Consider the following 23,239-nt stretch of genomic DNA (forward strand, 5'->3'; position numbering starts at 1 on the left):
TTTCTTTTTTGCTTCTTTTTCTTTAATATAAAAGCAGTATGTAAAATTTGTCGTTCAAACTTGCTGTCAACACATTTTGACACTTCAGAGATGACCAAGGTCAGCCATTCATCCAGATATTGACAAACATGGACCTTTTTCCTTCTCAGGTGTGAGGCTAATACTGTGAAGTTGTTGTTTTGTTTTATTTCTGCTTGTAACTTTTTATCTATTGGCTAAGTGCTTTTTAAAAATAATTAACATAATTCCTGCCAACTCCTGGGCATTTTGTAATGATACCTGCAAACAGGATGTTTCTTCTGCAAAATTTCTTTCACCACTACACTGAACAACTTGGCTCAGATTCTGGGTTAGCAGGTGAAACACAATGCTTGTGACCAGCTTCAAGACTTCTGTAGCTCTTCTTGTGGCAGTGAATCCTGCAATCAGAACTCCTCCTCCCTCTATGACTGTGTGAAGAGGAACTCCATGTAGATGACCCGCTATCACTCAGAGAGACAAGGTGAGTGAGGTAATATCTTTTATTGGACCAACTTCTGTTGGTGACAGAGACAAGCTTCTTACACAGAGCTCTTCTTCAGGTCTGGGAAACTAACTCAAAGTGTCACTGTGAACTACAAAGTTTGAACAGATAGTTTAGTTTAAGTAGTTAACACATATTTCAAGGAACCATTCAATGTGAAGTGTAAGCTCAAAAGCTTGTCTCTCACCAACAGATGTTGGTCCAATAAAACATATTACCTCAACTACCTTCTCTCGCTAATATTCTGGGACCGACATGGCTGCACAACACTGCATACTGCTATCACTCATGCATACAGAACAAAAACGCTCAGTAAAGATTTCTGATTGCCTACAAAAAAATATCCATCAGAGTGAAACTATACCTTTCAGATACACCTAGTACTCCCATCTCATGGCCTTTAGTGGGAAAGGAGAATGAAGATCCTCTTCCATATTCTCCTCCTCCATATTCTCCTAATTTTCACCCCTGTCTTTCACAGGAGAGAACTTCCCCATCCTCATCTGCTCCTCATACTTCAGCCCTGGACACCTGGTTTACTCATTTTTCAGCAGGCGACCACATATGTGAACCAAAAATTCCTCTCCACACTTGGATAAGTGTAGAAAGTCTGTCTCTCCACTGTGGTCAAATTAGGGAGTTACTTCAGCTCTAGAGCTGTATTTACTCCTATGGGCTGCATGGCAATAGCAGGCACAGTGGGGAGAAAAATAACTGGATCCTGGTAGGAAGGAGGCAGATAGATCATTTATATGAGCTCTCCATTCCTGGACTGAAATTGTTAGTTTGGCCTTGCATACCAGTTTGTTATTTACCACAAGTAAGCATACTGCACTGTTAGTGTCCAAACCACCAAAAGTATAATTTCACCCAGATCAAACCTTAAGGGAAGGCTGAGTATGCATTGATTCCTTGGCTTGTTGTTATGCACTAGGGGCAAGAATTTCAAAGGTATTTAAACATTGAAACATGCAAATGTACTTGGTGAGATTTTCATATGCACCTAGGTGCCTAACTCCAATTGACATCAGGCCCCTGAAAACTTTTGAAAATCTGGCCCTCTGGCTCCACTTTGCAAACAGCTAGACATGAACAACAACTCAATTCTTACATCAAAATATCAGTATAATTCTTACATTTCCTCATAAGAGGTTATTATAAAAATATATTAAATAATTTTCAAGCTTTAACCATAAAATAGCACAAATTCTTATCTTTGAAGTTGTGAAGGAGTGATACTGTATTCAATGGAATTATTATTATTAGTCAAAGAGGTCACTTGCTGTCCTCCTGTATATTTTTCTTAAAAATAACTATCTTTTAAATATTGTCCACATTATGCATAATATAATTTAGAATAGGCCCTTTTTTACACAGCTTCAAATAATGCAACTGAAGCTTTACATCCTGAAATGTCTGAATCATAATTTTTCTGAATACCTGAAAAAAACCCGGTGGTACAGGACCTACTGGCATGCCATCTCCTGGGGGAATGTTTCCTAGCACTGGACTGGGAGCTGCTGCAGCACTCTGAAAAGAACAAAGGAAAAATAAACCTTTGTCATTGCATGGTAGGCATAAAACCAAAAACTACTGTGACTAAAATGCAGTACGGCAGAAAGTAAACTCTCTGGATATCATATAATTTTCATTGTTTACTCTAAAAGTAAACTGTAATTCAATAACAGTCTCATTTTATACACATGAAATGGTTAATTTTAGTTCACAAATATACGTTATTTGAGGAGAGGACTGACAGACACATTCATCCATTAAATGTATTATGATTGTATGTATATATTTAATGTTTATATTATATATATTTATAAATGTATGTGTGTATCTCTCTCACACATGCATATATATATATCTGCTATGAAAAAGTTAACGTATATAGTCTATTTGAAATTTTCAACCACTTTTAACTTCAGCAGACTTAATATTATTTTAAAATCATACCAAGCTTCAAAACTATGGCTGCTCATGACTCTACCAGTCCCACAAATAACCACCATGATTAATGAGAATAATTCTGGTTACATTTTTGGAAAGGAAAAACAAGAAGAGGAAGGGGGGGGAAAAGTAGTTCTTAAGAAGTGAATCAGAGGATGAAATTAACTACCTTTGCAAATCTTACAAATGGAATAAGCAAGTAAGGAACATAGCTCCCAGCAATTTACAAGCAGGAGATCATCACAAAAATGGAAGCCAAACTGTTATTGTTGTCATGTATTAGAACTTCAATTGCTTTTAATTTCTAGCAGCTTTCTTTCCTGCAGTACATTCTGTTAGGGTGTGGGGCTGAATCACCTTCAAAGACTTTCAGTCTTTTGTAAAATCACTCTTAGGAGCACAGAAAGCATGAAGAGCCATTTGCAGGTCCTAATGATCTGCCAATATCTACCCGGTGGAATACAAATTTATGATGATTATTAATTTAACTGGCCAACAAGGTCATTTTTAGATTTAATAACCAAATTAAGTATATATGTACATTATATTTTCAGGTCCATTTAAGGAAATGTATAGTGTAATGCTGGGAACATTAGAAAACTTAATTTGATGGGTATGGCATGTAGATATGCTGACATTTTTAGACTGAACAAAAAATAAATATTCAGATTTTGCAATGGTTCAAACCACTCTTTAGAATAAGTTCCTCAAGTCTGATAACCAGTACAATATTTAGTAACTAAACTGTATGTTACTTTCCAACAAGGGACCAAAGAGGCTAGTAAAGTCTGCACACAAGCTATAAGAAGTACAGAACAGTCAGAACGGCTACAAGGCTTTGATCTTGATTGCACTGTTGACATTTGTTGCCCAGTGAATTATTTTAGTAAGCTCACAGATTCTGATTCTTGACTCTGTAATATGTTCAGCAAGGTTGGTGTTACAATACTTTACTCTTGCAATTGACCACAAAAGTCAGTCATATGTACCTGAGCTAGCAAAGGGATTTGGGTCACAAAACATTTTCATGCAGGACTGCCAATAAGTAACGGAGCTATAATGGGGTGATATTGTATCAGACTGCAGTGGATAAAGAGGGGTTACTTCCTAGTAACTTCTTTGGGGGTTGACTCTGTGCATTAATGGGATTTGGTACCTCTAGCATTAAGATGTAAAATTGTATAGAAAACTTGCATCCACTGGGAGGAGGGGGTAACTGGATGTCCTCATGAGCCCTGTCTATATAACACAGCATACCCCCCAGCCCACCTCTATTCCTTTTCCCAAGCCCACAAAGTCCTGAAATACAAAGAACTCCCAAGGCAGAGGGAAAGGTGGCTGGATAGTGTGACTATACAGAGACAACCCTTAAAGAACAACAATTATTAGTAAATAACACTTTTTTCTTCTTTGAGGGCCTCTGTGCATTCCTACTTGCAGGAGATTAGGAAGCTGGGTCCCCCATTAGAGGAGCAGTTCTAGGCAAAAATGAATTGCAGCACTGCCTTGCTACACTAAGCATCATATTGCAATTCTACGTCCAATAAATAGTATTCAGTGAAAATATGAACAGAACTCAGTGTTGCTGCTTTGAAAATCTCTACAGTTGGGACCAGTCTCAAACAAGCTACAGAAGCAGCAGTACCCTAGTGGTGTATGTGTATCTTTAACTGTAGAAGTACTGGTTTTCTGACTAAAGAATAACAATATGCTTCCTAATGCAGTGTGAAAGAGTATTCACTAATAGGTAGTCCCTTACACGTTTTCCAGTAGGCAACAAATAATCTGTTAGTTTTCTAAAGGATGTAGTCCTGTTCAGGTAATAATAAAGGGGCCTTTTCACATCTAAAGAGCATAAATGGGACTCTCCTGGATGGACATTAGGTCTGAGGAAGAAAACAGGGAGGGTGGCCGAATGAAAATCTGAGACCATCTTAAGCATTATGCTGGGGTGAAGTCTCATAATGATTTTTTGTTGTGCATTATTATATGGGCTGGAGGCACCACAGGCACTGACATTGCTGACCCTCTTAACAGAAGTAATGGGCATTAAAAATGGCATTTTGATAGCCAGGTGTTCTAAGGAAGCCGGATACATTGGCTGATAGGATAGGTCCATCAACATTGTTAAAACCAGGCTGGGAAGGAGCTTCTAGTATGTTTAAGAAAGATGAATTCAAACTGGAACAGAGAAGGGCTACTAGGATGATCCGAGGAATGGAAAACCTGTCTTATGAAAGGAGACTCAAAGAGCTTGGCTTGTTTAGCCTAACCAAAAGAAGGCTGAGAGGAGATATGATTGCTCTCTATAAATATATCAGAGGGATAAATACCACGGAGAGAGAAGAATTATTTTAGCTCAGTACCAATGTGGACACAAGAACAAATGGATATAAACTGGCCATCAGGAAGTTTAGACTTGAAATTAGACGAAGGTTTCTAACCATCAGAGGAGTGAAGTTCTGGAGCCTTCCAAGGGAAGCAGTGGGGGCAAAAGACCTATCTGGCTTCAAGACTAAACTTGATAAGTTTATGGAAGGGATGATATGATGGGATAGCCTAATTTTGGCAACTAATTGACATTCAACTATTAGTGGTAGATATGCCAATGGCCTGTGATGGGATGTTAGAGGGGGTGAGATCTGAGTTACTACAGAGAATTCTTTCCTGGGTGTCTGGCTGGTGAGTCTTGCCCACATGTTCAGGGTTTAGCTGATCACCATATTTGGGGTCGGGAAGGAATTTTCCTCCAGGGCAGATTGGCAGAGGCCTTGGGGGTTTTTCGCCTTCTTCTGCAGCGTGCGGCATGGGTCACTTGCTGGAGCATTCTCTGCACCTTGAAGTCTTTAAACCATGATTTGAGGACTTCAATAGCTCAGAAATAGGTTAGGGATTTGTTACAGGAGTGGGTGGGTGCGATTCTGTGGCCTGTGTTGTGCAGGAGGTCAGACTAGATGATCATAATGGTCCCTTCTGACCTTAAAGTCTATGATTCTATGAAAAGTCATTAGTCATTCCCTTTAGAAACTTGGAGACTGGGGGGGTAGCCAATAGAGCCTTGACTTTGATCTATATGTATATATGATACACAGATTAACCTGGTAGAGTCTCTTTTAGAAAGTTACCACTAAACCCTGTGATTTCAAATGCTAGAGATGCTCTAAAATCGCAGGGACTTTTGCCCATGATGGGTTTATTCTTTATCCTTTCCCCAACACAAAAACCTTGTCGATTTCAAATCTGTACCACTTCAAGGTAGAGTTCTGTCTAGACTGTAACAGTCCTGCTTGAACTCTGAAAACACAGAAAGCCCATGGCAGTCAACAGACTATTTTCCTCCTTGCAGCTAGGTGAAGCATCTCTGGGTTTGGATGAAGAATTCTCCCTTATTGTTGAAAAAGGAGGTCCAGGCATAGATGAAGATGAATTGGTTGCTCTCTGGTCAGCTGGAGAAGCCATCTATCAATATTACAAAGGTTACGTTGGTGTTATAAGTATGATGTTTGCTTTGTCCGCTCTGATTTTTCTTATACTCTGGGCATCAAGGGAATGGGAGGGATGGCATGTTGATTGCTGTAGAGATGAGGGATCCATAGAGTTAGAGAGGTTTAAGAGGAGTGAATTTTTCATTGCTTTGCTGGATGTGGAGAGAGGGGGTAGATAAGTCTGTTACTGTGCATATTGGTTCTTGTCTGAGTATCCTACTGCAGCTGCAGTCCTATTGTATGCTGAGAATGGGTTGGTGGCAAAAAAAGAGAATTCCTTTGGTGGTGGTGGTAACGGGAGAAAAGGAAGAGAGATATAATCTTGTGTGACATTCTGTCCTAAGAGTACGGCAAGGTTAAGATGTTTGGTCTCAGTTCTGTGGCTGCAGGAGTTCAGGTTGTTGGCTGGGGGAACCAGCTCTTTATTTCATGCTGTTTAAAGCACATTTAATTAATGTAATTAACTAATTTAATTAAGTTAATTAACTTTATTAAAGTCGTCCATGATTTGATTATGGACCATAACATTTCTGGGTGTAGTTCAGTGTGTTGGTTTTAACTTACAAAACCCTAAATGATTTGGGACCTGGTTACCCAAGGGACTGCATCTCTCCCTATGTGACACCACCCCAGTTTAAAAGAAGGGGTCTTGACTTTGGAACTTACCCACCAAGTCTGCCAGGGCTCCATTTGTTATGCTTACAGGCTTACACTACAAAGCTCATCTGTTCTCTTATGTTTTTGGGGTGAGAAGGGGTTAATAGGCCAGGGGATAAAGCAGCTGTTAAGTCTGGGTTATCATGGTGGCCAATTTGGCCATTGTTTGCTTATGGTGTTCATTAAGTGTATTACTGACTTGAAATTGTCAGATTATTTTTTGTTGTTTAAATTATTGTGAAGGACCTTAAGCCACTGTTAGGCCCTGAAAAAAATCTAAATAAATACAATGAAAACTGCATAATGTACGTGACAGAAGATGTAATTTAAAGAAGATAGCAATGAAGTCACAACAATGGAATAAAACAGATTTTCATTGTCTTTGACATAATATGTTTTTCAGTCTAAAAAGGTATGAAGAAATATATCCTTAAAACTTACAACAAGCAGATCAATAAACAACCACAAAATGGGTTGCATGGAAATATTCTGATTTAACCTATTTCTGATGAATTATTCAGAGATCCTTTTCATAGTTCCACTGCAAACCATAGTTTCTTTTTACATGCAATACAAGTGGTTCATCATTCATATTTCCATTTGTTTGACATTTTAAATATTTGCAATTTGCTTTCCCTGCTTTTCAAAAGAAGATGAAATGGGAGAATTTAAATGGTTTAATCTCTTCATACAAGAGTTCTTCTCTTTAAAAACAGAAAACTTAGTTTTGGTTTTATGTCAAGTTACTGAGTTTATGGTGTCTCTTTACACTTAATAATTAAAACAGATTAAAAAATGCCAGTTGAATAAAAAGTAGCCAGAACATTTATTTTTATCTGCTTGATATACCCAGGCATCTCTAGACAACATAAAAATAGACGAAAATATGCAAAGATTAAAACTAGTCTCTATGATCAGTAGCTGTTGATGGTCATTGTTTACACTAATTTTCAGCAATAATAATTTAAGTTATAAAGTAACCTAAAGTTACTAAATAAAGTACTAATGGACTACTTCACTAATTTACTGTGTGCAAATATTTGAATCATGCTTAGCTAATAATCCATAGAGAACCACATATTGCATGCTTTTCATTTTCTGTGGCTATTACAATAAGTGGTACACTATGGCTACAAGAGAATACTGTGAGTGTGATTAAAAAATATTTATATAAAGAAAATAACTTGATTTGAGTTAATCCATAACAATCCTAACCAGATTTATTCACTAATTTGGCCATTCAATTTTAGCTTTTATTGTTTACAACATAACGTTTATGACTTCATTCTATCGAAAGTAAGTCAATGAAACTTGATTTAAATAATAGGCTGCTAGCGTATCAAGAGTTTTTAAATAACAAGGAAATTTTTTCAGAGAAGTATCTTACTCCGTTTACTTTTGTCTAAGTGTAATTATGGTACAAGAAGATATAGCAATTATAGCACCATAAATACTATTCTTTCTTCATCTTATGTAATTTAACAGAAAATAGGTTTAAAACCTTATTTAAAATATCTGTACAGCGAGCAGGCCTGATGGCCTAGGATCTGTATTGCCATGTGGGAGTTCTAGATTTAATTCTGTGCTCTGGTCTCTCACTCCCTAAACTTACCAAGACTAGAAATATCACTGAGGCATTGGTAAGACTAAGATTTTGTCACGCATATATTTAGTAAAAGTCACGGACAGGTCAATGGCAATAAAGAAAACTTACCGTGACTTTTACTAAAAATATGCGTGACAAAATGGGGAGCTGCAGGGTCCCCACACCACCCCAGGGGGGCCCAGCTCAGAGCTGTGGGGTCCCCCCACCATCCTTGGCTCCAAGCTTGGGGCACCCCCACCACCCGTGGTGTCTGGGAGCTCCGGGGCACCCCAGCAGCCTGTTGTGGCTCCCAGCTCTGGGGCATCCCCACTGCCCGTGGCGCCTGGAAGCTCCTGGGGCACGCCCCCTGCTCACTGCGGCTAGGAGCTTGGGGTCGCTGCAGTTCCCAGCCACCACTGGTGGCAGGGGGACCCTGCAGCTCCCAGGTGCTGCGGGCTCAAGTCACGGAAGTCTCTGGAAGTCACGGAAATCTCTGGAAGTCAATATATGATTCTGTGACCTCCCTGACAAAATTGTAGCCCTAGGCATTGGGCACATTTTCAAAAGTGTCTAAGAAGCCTTAATCCAATGGGAGTATGCTTAACCCAAGCAAAGGGACTGACAATGACAGGCTCCTAATTGTAAAGAACAACTGGCTGAAGCTGAACTCAAGCAGCATAGAGGTGATGCTGGTAGGCAGAGGAAAGCATTTTGAAGAGTTCACAGTCATGGTCCATTCTCCTCTGGTTAAAGACACACACCACAATTGACAATTGAATCTGTAGTGTAGGAGCATTTTTGGAAGCGTTAATGATGCTAAATTCTCACATAGCAGCATCTGCAAGTAACTCTTTCTATTCTCCTGGATGATGACATAGCCTCTGTTATTTAGAGCACTGTCACATCTTGGTTGGACTTCAGTAATGAGATATACCTGGGCAGGAAGGCTTCAGCACTTAGGAAACTCTAACTACAGAATGTACAGAATGCTATAGTGCATCTCCTTAGCAACACAGGCTACTACAAACACAACACCCCGTACTCTCTACACAGGCTTATCATAAAATTTCAAATCATGACTGAGTTCTTGGTGTTTATGTTCAACATGCACCATGGCCTGGGCCCAGAATATCTAAAAAGACCCCAAAGCTCTGGGATAAGGACCATAGCTGATAACTTTGCTCATCTGTTACAAAGGAACTCTCTGTACAATAAGGGTAAAGCTCTTCTGTGTGAGAGACAGAACTTTCTTGGAGGCCAGTTGAAGACTCTGGAATGAACTCTACCAGAAACTAAGGGCCATCACAAACCTCACCACCTTCTGCTCCAAGTGCAAGGTATATTTATTTGACCTTGCCTTTTCAAACGTAAATACATAGCAACAGGTATATTTAAAAAAACAAAAACTGAACAAAACATGAAAACCTATCAAAACAAGACATTTAACTGTGCATGCTTCTCCCCCTGGGGAAAGGATGAGAGAACAAATACCATATAATGGATTTTATTCACATTGCTTAATGAATCGCTGGAAGGTGCTCAGATACTATGGTGATGAGTGTGGTATAAGAACCCATATAGAACAGAAGTATCCCAACCTGTCTCCAGCAGGAAGGATGTTGATTGAAATGTAAGGCTCAGATAAGTGGGACAGTAAAGTGGAACAAAATTAGAAATCCACAGAGTTCAACAAGATGTAAGTATTTTCAAAATGATACTGGCTTTCTTTTTATTACAAGGGGAAAAAATCAACCCCTACTTTTTATCACAGTAATCGGAGCTCTATTAGACAATCAAAACAATATGATGTTATGAAGGGCTGAAAATTACCTACTTCTTTATGTATTGTACTTATATTAATTGAAATGGTTCTTGTTTCAGTCATTAGGTATTGTTTTCACAGTTGGGCTCCTGAAGACTACTATTAGCTGCCTTGAATAGAATGTATTGAAAATCTGTTTACATTGGCTGAAGAGGAATACAGGAGTTATGTCTCTGCAAAAGCTTTCTCTAATTTTTTTTGTCATTGCAGAACATAGACCCATTTAACTTAGTCTTACAAAATTATATTCACACTTTTGCCCAGAGTGAGTAAATTATCTTGACAAGCGAGTACAATATCATTAATCGTTTCCTGAGGATGACCATGACAAGGGTGGGCATGTTGATTTTATATTTGGGCTGGTAAATTTTCAAGATAATTTTCTAAGGGCAGTTAAATTCTTTTGTTGGTTTTAAATAATCTTATTGACATAATGATAAAATATACACAAGAATTTAAGATCAAGAAAAGTTAAGTCACAAAAAGTGACAGTTCCAGAAAGCCTAAATCTGGAAGTGCCTAAATCCCTTTTGAAAATGAGATTTATGCTCCTCAGTCAATTAGGTGTTGCAATGCTGAGCACAGCAACACCTAAATACCTTTGAAAATTTGGGCCTGAGAGATTAAAGTCAAAAGTGTCCACTGATTTTGATTGCCAGTCTGAGATGCCTAGGGCATGATTTTCCACAGTACTTATCATCATATAGTACTCTGCGTTCAAAGCACAGCTCCTGTTCACTTCAGCTGCAGCTGTGAATGCACAGCACTTCTGCAAATCAGATCAAGGTCTCAAGCTGGGAATCCTAAAAACGAGCAATAGACAATTCCTTTCACCACCTGTGAAAAGTTTCATTTTCGGTGACTTGCCCAGCATCACAAAGAAACTGTGAGGACACAGAGTAACTCTCCTTGGCAGCATTCAACTGGCCTTAGCCATGAGACTATCCTTTCTCCTTCTGCAATCCCCTGCTGTCTCTCTCACTACACACCTTCCAACTTCTGCAGCAAATGAGGAAGGGTCCTACTGACAACAGACGCCTTCACTACAGAATCCTGATTTATCCCCAGAGCAAGTTCATCGTGTACACTGAACGAGGTACAGCTGTGGAAAAATATTATGTAATCATGTAATTAAAGACTGCATCATAATGTGTATACACAAGGGTGCCCGATTAATGTTATACAGGCAAAAAAAAAAAACCCAGAAATTCCATCATGTGACATCATATTGACACCCACATGGGTGCTCAGCATGTTTGGAATCTTTAGATCCATCACACAGACCTCTGCCACTTGAGCTAATGAAGTAACTGAGCCATAGTAAGCTGTCACCATTTACGTGGACCAGGACTAGAGGGGGATGAGAGACACATTTTGACAATGGGTTTCACAGACATTTGCTGACAGCGGAAGAACTGTAGAAATTAAGAATCATGTGTTCCATTCCAGACTCTGGAAAGGAGTGTGCTCTGCTGGTCACAGACCCTTTTGCTCTATTCCCTCCAATCTGTCTTTGTCCCAGTCCTGTCTCTTCCTCACCCCTTCCTCTTTCACTCAGTCCCGTTCTCGTGGTCTACCCAATCCCAGTCTCCACTCCTCAGATTTTCTCATCCCAGTCCAAGTCTCTTTGGCTAGCCAATCCTACTTCCCTCTTCCTCCTTACTCCTTGTCCCCTGTCTCCTTGCCTAGTTAGTACCAGTTCTCCCTTATTGGCTCTTCATCCACTCTGATCTCTCTCTCCTCACTCACAATGGTTCCCAGTCCCAGCTCCCTCCTCATGCTCCTTATCCTAACTCAGTCTCCACCCCCACTTCCTCCTTGGCTCCTTGCCAGTCTCATTGCTCCCCCTGCAAACTATCAGATCTGTCCCCCTCCTCCCTGCCCCCATTTACCTTCAGCTGTTTTTCAGTCCAAGTCACACCTCTTACCCCAGGTCCTCATCCAGTCTGACAGTATTCCACCCACCAATGGCTCCCAGTCCCTCTCCCATTTCCCTTCTTGGTTACCAGACCCAATTTCTTGGGCCAATCACTCCTAGCCTCCCCACCCCTGACCTCCCTGTCCAAATAATTCAAAGCTTTCAGTTTCCTTAGTTCCAGTCTCTTTGCATAGTCCCTGCCTCCCCTCTCACCAGGGCTTCCAGTCCCGGTTTCTCTCCCCCAACACAGTTCTAGTCATACCAGGCTCCTCATCCCCAACTTCTGCTTTCCCTCTCCCTGGTCCAGCTCTTGTCCCCTCTGCATTCAAATTAGACACCCTCCTCGTCCATCCTGCCTGGGCACCAGCAGGGGGGCAGGGCCATGAAAGTACAGGACAGTCAGGGTCCCTGCTCTCAGTTGTGATGCCTGGTTCTGTCCCAGTCTGTAAGAGTCAGCACTTATACGGAACTTCTTTCTGGACCCCATAACTCTGCACTGAAGCATGCTCAATTCCTCTATTGGGGATGGCACATTCTCATCCTGCTCATATGTAGGAGCTGTAAGGGGATGGAGCATGCTCAGTGTGAACAGACTCTTCAGAAATTTTAGCTGCTAAACTTTAAGACGTCTCTATTATTCATGTGAAAACTGCAATGTTTCTAAGACATAACTTGAACATATTTGGATGGATTTTCACAGGATCAGCTAACAGCATATCCCTGGCGCAAAGGGCAAGCTGCCAAATTTCAAGTCCTTGTTCCAAAGCATAGTGGCACTACAGTGTCTCAAAGGAAAGGTCACCAGATTTTTTTTAACATTGCCAAACAATGTATTTTTTCCCTAACCTCATTCTCAGAAATAGTTGAACCATTTTGGCTGAAATTTTCACACACATCCCCCAAAATTCAGCCTGTGCCAGACAGCTGGCATTGAAAACAGGATCTTAAAATGGGCAGTGTCGGGTAACCATAAAATGCCACCAGTTCTGCCTGTAACACAAACACGTATGTGCGTACACACACACACACACACACACAGAGTAAATAGTTATACCCATGGGTCTGATACAAAGCCCACTGAATTCAAAAGAAAGGCTCTCATTTAATTATTAGGATGCTGCATCAGGCCCTTATATGCATTCTATTATATACTATAAATAGCAAAATTATTGAAAAATTTAATGTTAGGAATGAGTGATAAAGTGCATGAAAGAAACAATAACAATGAATAAATAATAACAATGTAATAAATATATTAAACATTGAAAAAAGGGACCTTTTCAAAAAAATGTTTTGGTTTTTTTCTTCCAACAAGCAGTCACAGAAACAGTCTATGGAAAGAGAGTGTTCCTCCTCAAATAGTTTAATGAAGAATTGGGGCAAGCTGCAGGTGGGTCCTCTATACACCTTTTAATTTATATCTCTTCAGTGACAAAGAGTAAAATCTGGGAAATATCTTTATCCAGGTATAGTAAACGAAAATTCTTTCTACTTTTCTTTTAACAGCTCCATAGCTGAATAGCTGAGGGTTAAAAGATAACTGGTATGGAAATAGCCCTCAGTGAAAGAAGTACCAACACAGAGAAACTGATTTTGATTTGATTGAGTTTTCTTAATATTAATATTTCTGAAAATCTTGGCTAAAATCTCATGACCTAATCTCTTTCCAAATCCTGCTGCAGAGAGAGAAGAGAAAGAAAAAGTATGCAGAGCATATTACTTATGCTAGTTCAGAGTAGATCAACAGCTTCTTCTGATTCTTATTCTGTTTCTAAATGAGATGTGAAGTGTTTGGGGAACCAAAGAAAAATTTTCAGGTTTATCATTAAAGTGATTAGAGACTCAGTAAAGGAAACACGAATAGCAGGAGTTCTCATTCTATTGAGTAGATTCAGCAGAAGCTGCTTAGGCCTCAAAGTTCAGTGAACTATAATAAACATACAGCTTCTTGGTAGTTTTCTTTCTTAACCTTGGTTTCAGGAGATTGGTGTGTAGAATTTAGTAAGCTGGATTGGTGACAGTTTTTTATCTGCAAATTATTTTCATTCTCAGTTCAACCAATTCATAGACACAATCATATGAAAATAGGCTAGAAGTCTTGTTCTTCATGTTTCTTCTTCTACAGGCTAAAGAAAAATTAATTTGCATCTTTGAAGAGACATTCTCAACCAGAAAAGCTGCTGATGTGAATTTTTGTAGTTTCCATTGAAGATATACTAGTCCAGAGGATAGTAAAACGTTCTTAGTCTCCTACCAACTCTACTTGCACATACTATCCAACTGGAACATACCCTGCAGGAGAGCATAACTGCACCTGGTGTCCAAATAGCTGGAGAAATCCCAACACCAGGGAGCCCTCATTATTGTTGCAAGGCATTACTTAAATATAAAAATAAGTTTTCATAGTGATTTCAGGACCCTGTGAAGGACTAAACCCCTGTCAGTTCTCCCTTCTTTCCTGCCTCTCTGTAGGCCACTTCAGAGAACCTACTCATCTGGATCAGTGGAAGAGAAACACAAAAAACAATAGGCCCAATCTTCGCCTGTGCTGAGCTCACATTTGACACAGCTGTGGGGTAAGAAAAGATTATTCTAAACCACCTTTCTGTCTCCTGTGATCCTGGGACTGGGTGGTGGCCAGACCAACCCCTGGCACACATGTGGGCAACTAAAGGGCTGCTCTAACCTGCACCTGTTCGAATCTATCAACTATTTTCCAATCATAGAGTAAATAGGATTAGCCAGGTCATAAGTATCTACTATGAGCGAAATTGCCAGGAGAGTAGGGGCATAAGCACATTCCCAGTGCCCTGTGTGGATCATGACTTTGGGTAGGCGAAACACAGCTCCTCGGGGCAACTACTCCCCTCAAGAGCAAGTGGGTAAGGTGGGGGCAGAGAGGGCAGAGCCTTAGATGAGCCCCACCCAAAGCATTTGTTGGTGAAGCTGGGTGTGCAAGGGGAACTCTGCTATGCCCAGAAGAGGGCTGTAGCAAATACTCACTTTCCAGGAAGAAGGGGGAGCTCTGGGAATAATAAATCCTTCCCAGGCCTCATCCTGCTATGGTGCAGCTGTGCACCACCCTCTTGCAAAAGGGTACTAGCGATGTCTCAATACAACCTTATGGAAATAGCTCTGCAGCATCAAGGTCTGTGGCTGTGACATGTCTACTGTTCCCCCACAAATGACTTTAGTTACTTCCTTAATCAAATTGCTCAGGATCCTTGCTGTTGGTTGCTTTGTAATTGACATAACATCTGGCGTATAGGAATTTCTTTTTTTTCCCCTTCTTGTTAAACAATCATCGCAAAAAGAAAAGGAGTACTTGTGGCACCTTAGAGACTAACCAATTTATTTGAGCATGAGCTTTCGTGAAGATTCTCTCACACTCCCAAAACAGTGCATTTACTACAGAGGTGCAGGAGCAGCAGGCAGCTTGGATTGCATAAGTATCTAGAAGTAAGGCTGATTTCATAACAGACTTACAAAAACAGAAAATTGTCCAGAACTTCTAACCATACTCTGTTAGGTCACCTCTACTGGGATATAAGAAGCTGTAGGGCTGTATTTTGTTGACCTATGTAGTGTACTAGTCAAAATGGTTACTGGAATTTGAAGATTTCAGAACCCTTGATATTAAGTGAATTATACTGAAGCAATCATTTCCCTGAAATTTAAAGTTTACTTATTAATTATTAGTTTGAGAAACAAAGTTCTATTTATATATTGTACATCATTTTCTGTTGGGAGTCTCACAGGTGACTCTTTAGAATAATATAGAGACTTTATGAACATGGAGTCTCTTGCCCTTGCTTCAAATTAGTTTTAAATTGTTTTTGGATGAATGATAAATAGTTTTCAATGGAAGATGCTTGAGATACTTGCAATATTAAGTCAGTACACCAAGTTATAGAAGACAAACTGACATTTGCTGATAATTCAGCTAATGTTTAGGTTAGTATTAGCTAGAACTATTTACTCTGATTAAAAATGACAAAGGCTAATGAAAATATATCGGTTTTATGTCAACATTCAATATATTGTAGTAAATCCAGAGAACCAGTTGTACTATTATATACGAATATCATTTAACAATTCATCTAAGCAGTAATGTGATTAAAATATAATTCATTCCTAAGGCTCAAATATTAAAATGTTGATACCATTGGCACAAATCCTGGTGTTAAGCATCATTTTGAAATTGTAATAAAAAACCAATCATTCTTTTATTACAAAATTACTTACTGGGATTGCTAAACTAAATGAACCTAGGTACCTTAATTCTGGCATAAAAAGCATTTAATAACATTTACCATGTACACAACGTATAATAGATAAAAAATATGGTAGCCAGAGCCAAATTAGAGAATTTCTCATAATGAATATATCAGTACAATGAACTGAAACAACATATTAGAAACAATGATAAAACTACCATGAAATGTTCATTTTCATGTAACATTACTTTTACATTCTAAGCATAAATAGTAACAGGAAACACTAAACTTACTTGTGATGTCTGCAGTTGTGTTGCAAAACATCATAACCATTTTTGCAGTAGCAGTTAGGTGCCCCCGTCAATGACCAGGAACTCATCATGCTCGTACAAACACAGAACAAAAAGACAGTCCCTGCCCCGAAAAGCTTACACTAGAAGTATAAGACAAGAGATAACAGATAGATGCAGACAGAGATGGAGGAGTAGAAGGAAACAATGACACCAGTATCAATCAGCATCATAGTCATCTCAAGGTGCCTGATCATTGTCAAGTTTTTGTAGGCATCGCACCAAAGGAGTGAGTTTTAAGGAGGGTTCTGAAGACCACTGTGTAGGTCACAAGTTTGGAATGTTGATGGACAATGGCAACATAATACTGCAAGTGAGGTAGAGACCTAATGTCTATTCATATCTTGTTCACCTCCATACTCATAGACACTACACTGCTCTAACTATAAATAAGACCTTCTGTTAGACCATAAATACCTTTAAGATGACTGTATGATTAAAATATGTATGAAAACCAAATATACTTTCAAAATCAGGGCTGTTTAGGTTATCTCCATAGTGCTGCTCAGATTAATGGAACTACACATAAACTAGTTGCTTCCTTTTACTGCATCCTGATCTTCCTTTTTTCCAATGTGAACATACGCCTTATTTTTTTGTGAATGTACATACATTCAGCACAGTTTTGGATGCTTGGTGACAAAATGCAAGGGTGTACGTGATGAACCATGCAACCTACCTACCAAATTCGTTATCAATCTCTTGAGTGTTTTTGCAATTCAAGAAAATGACTTCTAATTCACAAGTTATTGCACAGAGACAAAGAAAGTTGAAAACACACACAGGCAGAAAGTGAATTTTCATAATCATGTCCCTACATTTCATAGCTTATTTTTGATTAAAGGATGTTAGACTCAATTTCTCTTCTTTGTAACAACAATGGAAAGGAACTATTTTCCCTGTCTTTTTTTGAAAAATGTAGGAGGAGGGTCCAATAATATTTTGTTTCAGATCAAAAACCAATGTATGATGTGTCAAGCCTAGAGAATTTAAGTCTAACCTTTTGATGTCAAATGATCAATGGCTCCAATCTCATTTACTATGTACTTAATTTCTGTAAAACAGACAGCTTCAAACTGCAAGATTATTTCACAAAATTAATCAACGCCATTATGGGATCAGCCATTTCTCCGTTTGTAAATACTCCGAAGTGTAACTTGTACAGTCTTGCTAGAATAATAGCAACTGTTTCATTCTACTTTCATCCCAGATAGCAGAATGGACGACCACATTCCAGAAGTAACTTCTGTAATTAACCACTGAAAACCTTCTCCTCATTTTCTGCAGGACAAAACTTAAAACTACTCATGGACCTATTGTTTACTCATGTAACTAACAGACTAAATGCTCTAGCCTAAAAATTATTTTTGCCTTTCTAGGCATTAAATCATTGAGCTTTCCAATGGTACTTCTATACACTTTCTGGGCTGTATTTTCAAAAGGACCTACCATTTGTACAAGTGCAGATCAGGTAATGGTGTAGCTTTCAGATTGATGAATGCAAATGCCCATTTGCACACTCAAGGACCACATCCTCATTTAATGTGAGTACAGCTCCATTTACACCAGCTGAAAATTTGTCCATGAAGGTACATTCAGCACATTCACAGAAGATAGACCTCTTTGTAAATTTGGATCATATGACCCAATTAATGACAGGTATAGTTCCACTGATATAATTTGGCCTGTGATGTTTAGTTTCTCCTTCTTGGTGGAAGTATGTTAAAATTGTGGTTACATTCTGAAAAGTGACACTGTAAAATAACATTATTAGGTTGCATATTTATCATCTCTCAATTATTCCTAATCAAATTTACTCAGTTTACATGTAAACACACCATTTTCTAATTTCCAGCCCTACTCATTCAACCAGAGATCTGAAAGTCAAGTTCTGTTCTTTCTATCTCATACATCATCATCAGTAATAAAGACTCTATAACTGAAAGACAGTAATAATTCCATTAATATCAAGCCACAGCTTTGCCAGATGGAGTAAAAACTTATTTTTGTCAGAAAAGCAAGCAGTTATGACTTAGGATACACTCAAGGAGCAGCTCTGTTGAATATGAAAGCACGTTCTGGGACCATTTCTCTCCCCATTTAGTAATCCATCCCAGAAAACAACGTCACTATAAATGGAGGCTCACTGTATCTGAAATGGGATTACAATTTGTTTCAGTGCATTGTAATCTAGACAGGGGGCTCATTCTATTTAGCTGTTATAGTGAAATTCTACTACAGAATGCTATTATAGAACTGTTAACTTTAAGTTAGTTAAATACTGTTATGTGCAAATCCTCAATTGGAAGTATAAACCAAGGGTTTATGCGGAACTCCTTGTTGTCTGTGAGTAAACTCTGGTCCCAAAATAGTATTGCTATACAGTGTCCTAGCTGTTCTTCTTATGGATTATTTACAAAGTGCTTTCTGACGAATGAGTTCTCTAAAGCATGGACATAAAGAAAACAGATGTTTTCATGAAGGGTTATTTGTTTATTCATTGAAGATTGCATACAAGGTATTTTGCGAGAGATGTAAACAGAAGGTTCATATTCTGTTTGGTAAGAGTATAAAAATGGAAGTGGAATAATAAATCATGTCTTAAATGTGGAGAAAATCATACCAAATAGTCTGTCAAATTATTGGCAAGTCTCTATTCTTTTTAAAAAGTTTACTACTGTACATGACTATATTTATAAACTGACTGTATTATAAATGAACGTTTTCTATTTCAATATGAAAATACAAATGACTACAAAAAAATCATGCTTCAAAGAATGTTTCCAGAACATAGTTTTCAACTAAAATAAGAGGATTTGTTTCAATTTAATTGAAAGTATCCTGTCTGTCAACAGTGTGTCCATCTATATCCAGAATCAAAATACTAAATGCTAACTAATTATAATCTGTAGAGTGAATTACATACCTTTCAGTTTGTCAAAATGCAACTGTATTATCAGATTCATCTGTCATGATCATGTTACTGACAAGTTAAAGACACTTGAGGACACACACACATTGCCGCTGCAGCTTGGAGCTGAGCTGCAATGATACTTCAATGAAATATCTTCTTTCCAGAAGTGACACTTACACCCCTCCTCCATAGTCCCTGGAGACCAAGAATGCTTTGGTCTGCTGACTTAACAACCACAAATTACGCACTGCAATGATATTTTTCCAAGCTGCACCTCCATCACATCTCTTCTGAATAACTGACATCAGACCCTGATTTTAACCCATTACGTTCTAAATCATTAGGAATTTATTTGAATAAAAATTGGAAAATGTTTCTTACTAAGATGTTTTAGTAAGGAATTTATAGAAGAATATAATTACTTCAACTAACATAGGTAACCTTATAGACGAAAAAAATCTTAAAGTGATGGTTTATTGCTTATGCACTTACATGCAGGGTTTGTTATAACCAATTTACAGTTTAAAAACCTTCTGAGCTTACACAACAGCACATATGCAAACACACACACAAATACAACATTACAATTGAATACACACACACATATATATACATGCATGTGCTCAAACACACACATATATGTAATTGTAATTTTGTCAATAGCAATCAGGGTCATGATGTCATGATTCCACAATTTAGCAGTTCATAGAAATGGGAGGGAAGGGGGAAGATTATTGTTGCAGACCTATGTAAAACATGGCTGACATTTTAAATCTAGGATACTGGTTAGCATTTGAAATCATTATTCCAGGTAATGGCAAATGCTAACCAATCATATGGCATTATTTCTCCAATCACATCAGAGGCATGAAAAGATCCAAAGTTAATTTACTTATAAAAAGTACCTGTAGATTTGAAATAACACTGAAACTACATATGACTATATTATAACGATGATATGTTAAATACAAATACACGATCTTTTTGATTTGCCCTTCCTGCTCAAACTCTGTTCCTCTGCTTCCTCTGTTGCTGTCCAACAGAAATTTCATGGTTCACTTATAGTGAAGTTAATAAGTCAAGCTCATCCTGCACTACCACTGTTCCTTAATTAATTACTACGCTATAAAACTAGTGGTTATAATTCCTTAAAATTATGCAATCCATTTTATTTTTAAAAAATCTAGACTGATATTCAGATTGCCATGCTATTCCGTTCAGGATCTCAACACATTATCCAAATGGTATTTAAAGTATAGATAGATAGATAGATAGATAGATAGATAGATAGATAGATAGATAGATAGATAGATAGATAAGTATTGTTGGCCGAGTAAAAGCTTCTCTACATTCATGTGATTTAAAAAAAAAACTAATATGCTATGCATTACTATGTGGGAAAGCTAGGGTGATGAAGTGAGATTTGCATAATGACCGGAAAGTGGTGAGAACTGTGGTCATTCTTAATTCTTGTGGGGGTAAATTTCACAGTCTTAGGCAATAGCTGCATACTCTCCGAAAAGAGCCTACTGACTCTTTGCCGGTCCAAATTGTATTTGAACAGAAGTACTTTGCTGCACATGAAAGCATATAGACAACCAAACTGCGAAATTCAGATCTGTGTCTGAATTTCCCCTACATTCAAGAGAGTGTGAATCCACGTGTTCTGGATTGGTCACATCTCTTATTATATAGAATTCCTTAATAACTAAATACCCTCAACACTTACCTCTTTCTTTTTTTCAACTATACAACTTAACCACTTTTGTTCTGACCTAAATTGCAATATGAGAAAGTGTGATTAGCCAGATTACATTTTTAAAATTGACCCAAAATACTAATCTAAGTAGATAGTGAAGAGATTATCTAGCAGCTTGTGTTTTTTCATGCTGGCTTCATTTTTGGTAAAATTGATGGCATGTATTTTTTAACCCATACAAAAAGGTATTTGAGAGGGAAGACTACTAACATTTACAACCAATGAATGAAATTCCTGTGACAACATCTTTGACTGATTTTTCAATTTCCATCCCTGCTGTTTTTTTGTTCCAAATCTGGCGATGATCTTGATCCAAATGATATTTTCTTTATCATGCAAGTAATCCCATTGGCTTCTTTACAAGTCTGTGAAGTGCCCAGCACTTTAAAGTAATAATAATTAATAATAATTGTCAACCAAATTTCTACAAATGTAACAAAATATGTTGTTTTCATTAAAGACTCAGACCCAGATTTTTAGTGTTTAGACATTGCAGTGCTCAGTGTTGCAATGCTTAACTGATTTAGCAGGCTGTGTCTCATTTTCAAAAGTTATTTAGGTATATAGGAGCCTAAATTCCATTGACTAACAGTGGGATTTTGGCTCCTAAGTGCCTAAATCACTTTTGAAATGACATTCAGGCATTGCAACACTGAATACAGGAATGCCCTAAATACCTTTAAAAATCTGGGCCTCAGTGCTTAGTTCTGCAAATCTTTACTCAAAGAAATAGTCCCACTGAAGTCAATGGGACTGCTCATATAAGTAGGCATTGAAGGATCAGGCTTTAAGCCCATACGAAGTCTGAAGTGTTTTTAATGCCATTGAGAAATATGAGATCAAATATTTTGAAAATTATTTGAAATGTTTAAAGATTTCTCTGCTTTTGTCCCCTCTCAATAATCCCTCAGATATATTTGAAACAAATGAATGGATTTTCTTCCAATGTGTAACAGAGTGGCATGTCCCTTTTAGGGTCAGGATGTCTGGAGCAGTCCAATCTGTTTAATTAGCCCTGCCCTGCCACACCTGTTCTGGGTATAGAACTTAAGAAGGGAGGAAGCCTAGCAGTTTGGTGCTGGGCTGTGGAGATGAGCAGTTGTGGCTGGAGATACTGAAGTAGGCTAGCCATTGCTGCATCCGCAGAATACGGGACAGCCTAGTACTTCTGGCAACAGTGAGAGCCTGCCCCCACCCGTGTGACCTCACACACACTGAGTGCTAGGCCATATTGGTGGGGATGAAGCAGCACACTCTTCAAAATGGCAACACCCATCTTGTGATACCAGACAAAAGAATGTCCTGTCTTGTCTCAGTACCAGACAGGGGACAGACTTTAGGAAAAAGAGTACTGTCCATCTTAAAACCGGATGAATGGCCTACTTAGCCTAAAGAGGAGCCCAACAGGGGATGAGAGACTCAAGCTCTGAGAAGGGCAGAAGATGCTTCATTGTTTGATTTTGTTTGTAGTTGAAGCTCTACTGAGGGGACCAGGGAGAAATCCAGCAACCTGCTGTTCAGGAAAGAAGAGTGTGATTTTTGTTGAGTTCTGTGGTGATTTAGAAGGACTTTGCTGCTGGCCCTGGGGGAACCAGGTGAAGAGTCTCTGAAGAGGACAACTGAGAGCAACTAACTTAGGCCTGTCCAATTACCACTACACTTGGATACCCCAAAAGAAGACTGAACTTTTTAGTAACCTGGCCGGAAGGCTAGGCTATGGAAGACCCAGAAGGAGGTGACGAATAGGAAGAGGTGACCCAGGGGGAGGTCCAGCAACCATGCACCCAGCAACAAAGGGGCGTCATCTGATAACTCACTTCTGTGCATCTAGGGCTAGCTTTGGTGTGGGACCCTACAGAATTTCTAAAACATAACATTTCTAAAACAAAATGTGTTTTAATATGGCTAAATGTAAATGTATACATCTAGCAACAAAGAACAAAGAATGTATGCCATACTTACAGGATAGGGAACTCTTGCCTGGGGAGCAGTGACTCTGAAAAATATTTGGGGGTCATGATGGATAATCAGCTGAACATGACCTCCCCAATATGAT

At 38.6% G+C, this 23,239-nt stretch overlaps 1 protein-coding gene across 4 annotated transcripts in view; it reads right to left on the reverse strand.

Moving 5' to 3' along the window:
* The window catches only part of SSBP2 (single stranded DNA binding protein 2), a 273,412-nt gene that overhangs the window by 73,534 nt on the left and 176,639 nt on the right, over positions 1-23,239 (reverse strand). For 3 of the 4 annotated variants that reach the window (XR_013346153.1, XM_077817136.1, XM_077817138.1), the window contains exon 5: positions 1,964-2,053. The exons of the other annotated variant lie outside the window; for it this stretch is intronic. Coding sequence is in view for 2 of the 3 variants with exons in the window: in XM_077817136.1 (XP_077673262.1) it covers positions 1,964-2,053 (90 nt within the window). In the remaining variant the exon portion in view is untranslated. The remainder of the gene's footprint in view (positions 1-1,963; positions 2,054-23,239) is intronic. 4 annotated transcript variants of the gene reach the window in all.

This window comes from Eretmochelys imbricata, chromosome 5 (assembly GCF_965152235.1).
Source record: "Eretmochelys imbricata isolate rEreImb1 chromosome 5, rEreImb1.hap1, whole genome shotgun sequence".
Taxonomy (NCBI): Eukaryota; Metazoa; Chordata; order Testudines; family Cheloniidae; genus Eretmochelys; species Eretmochelys imbricata.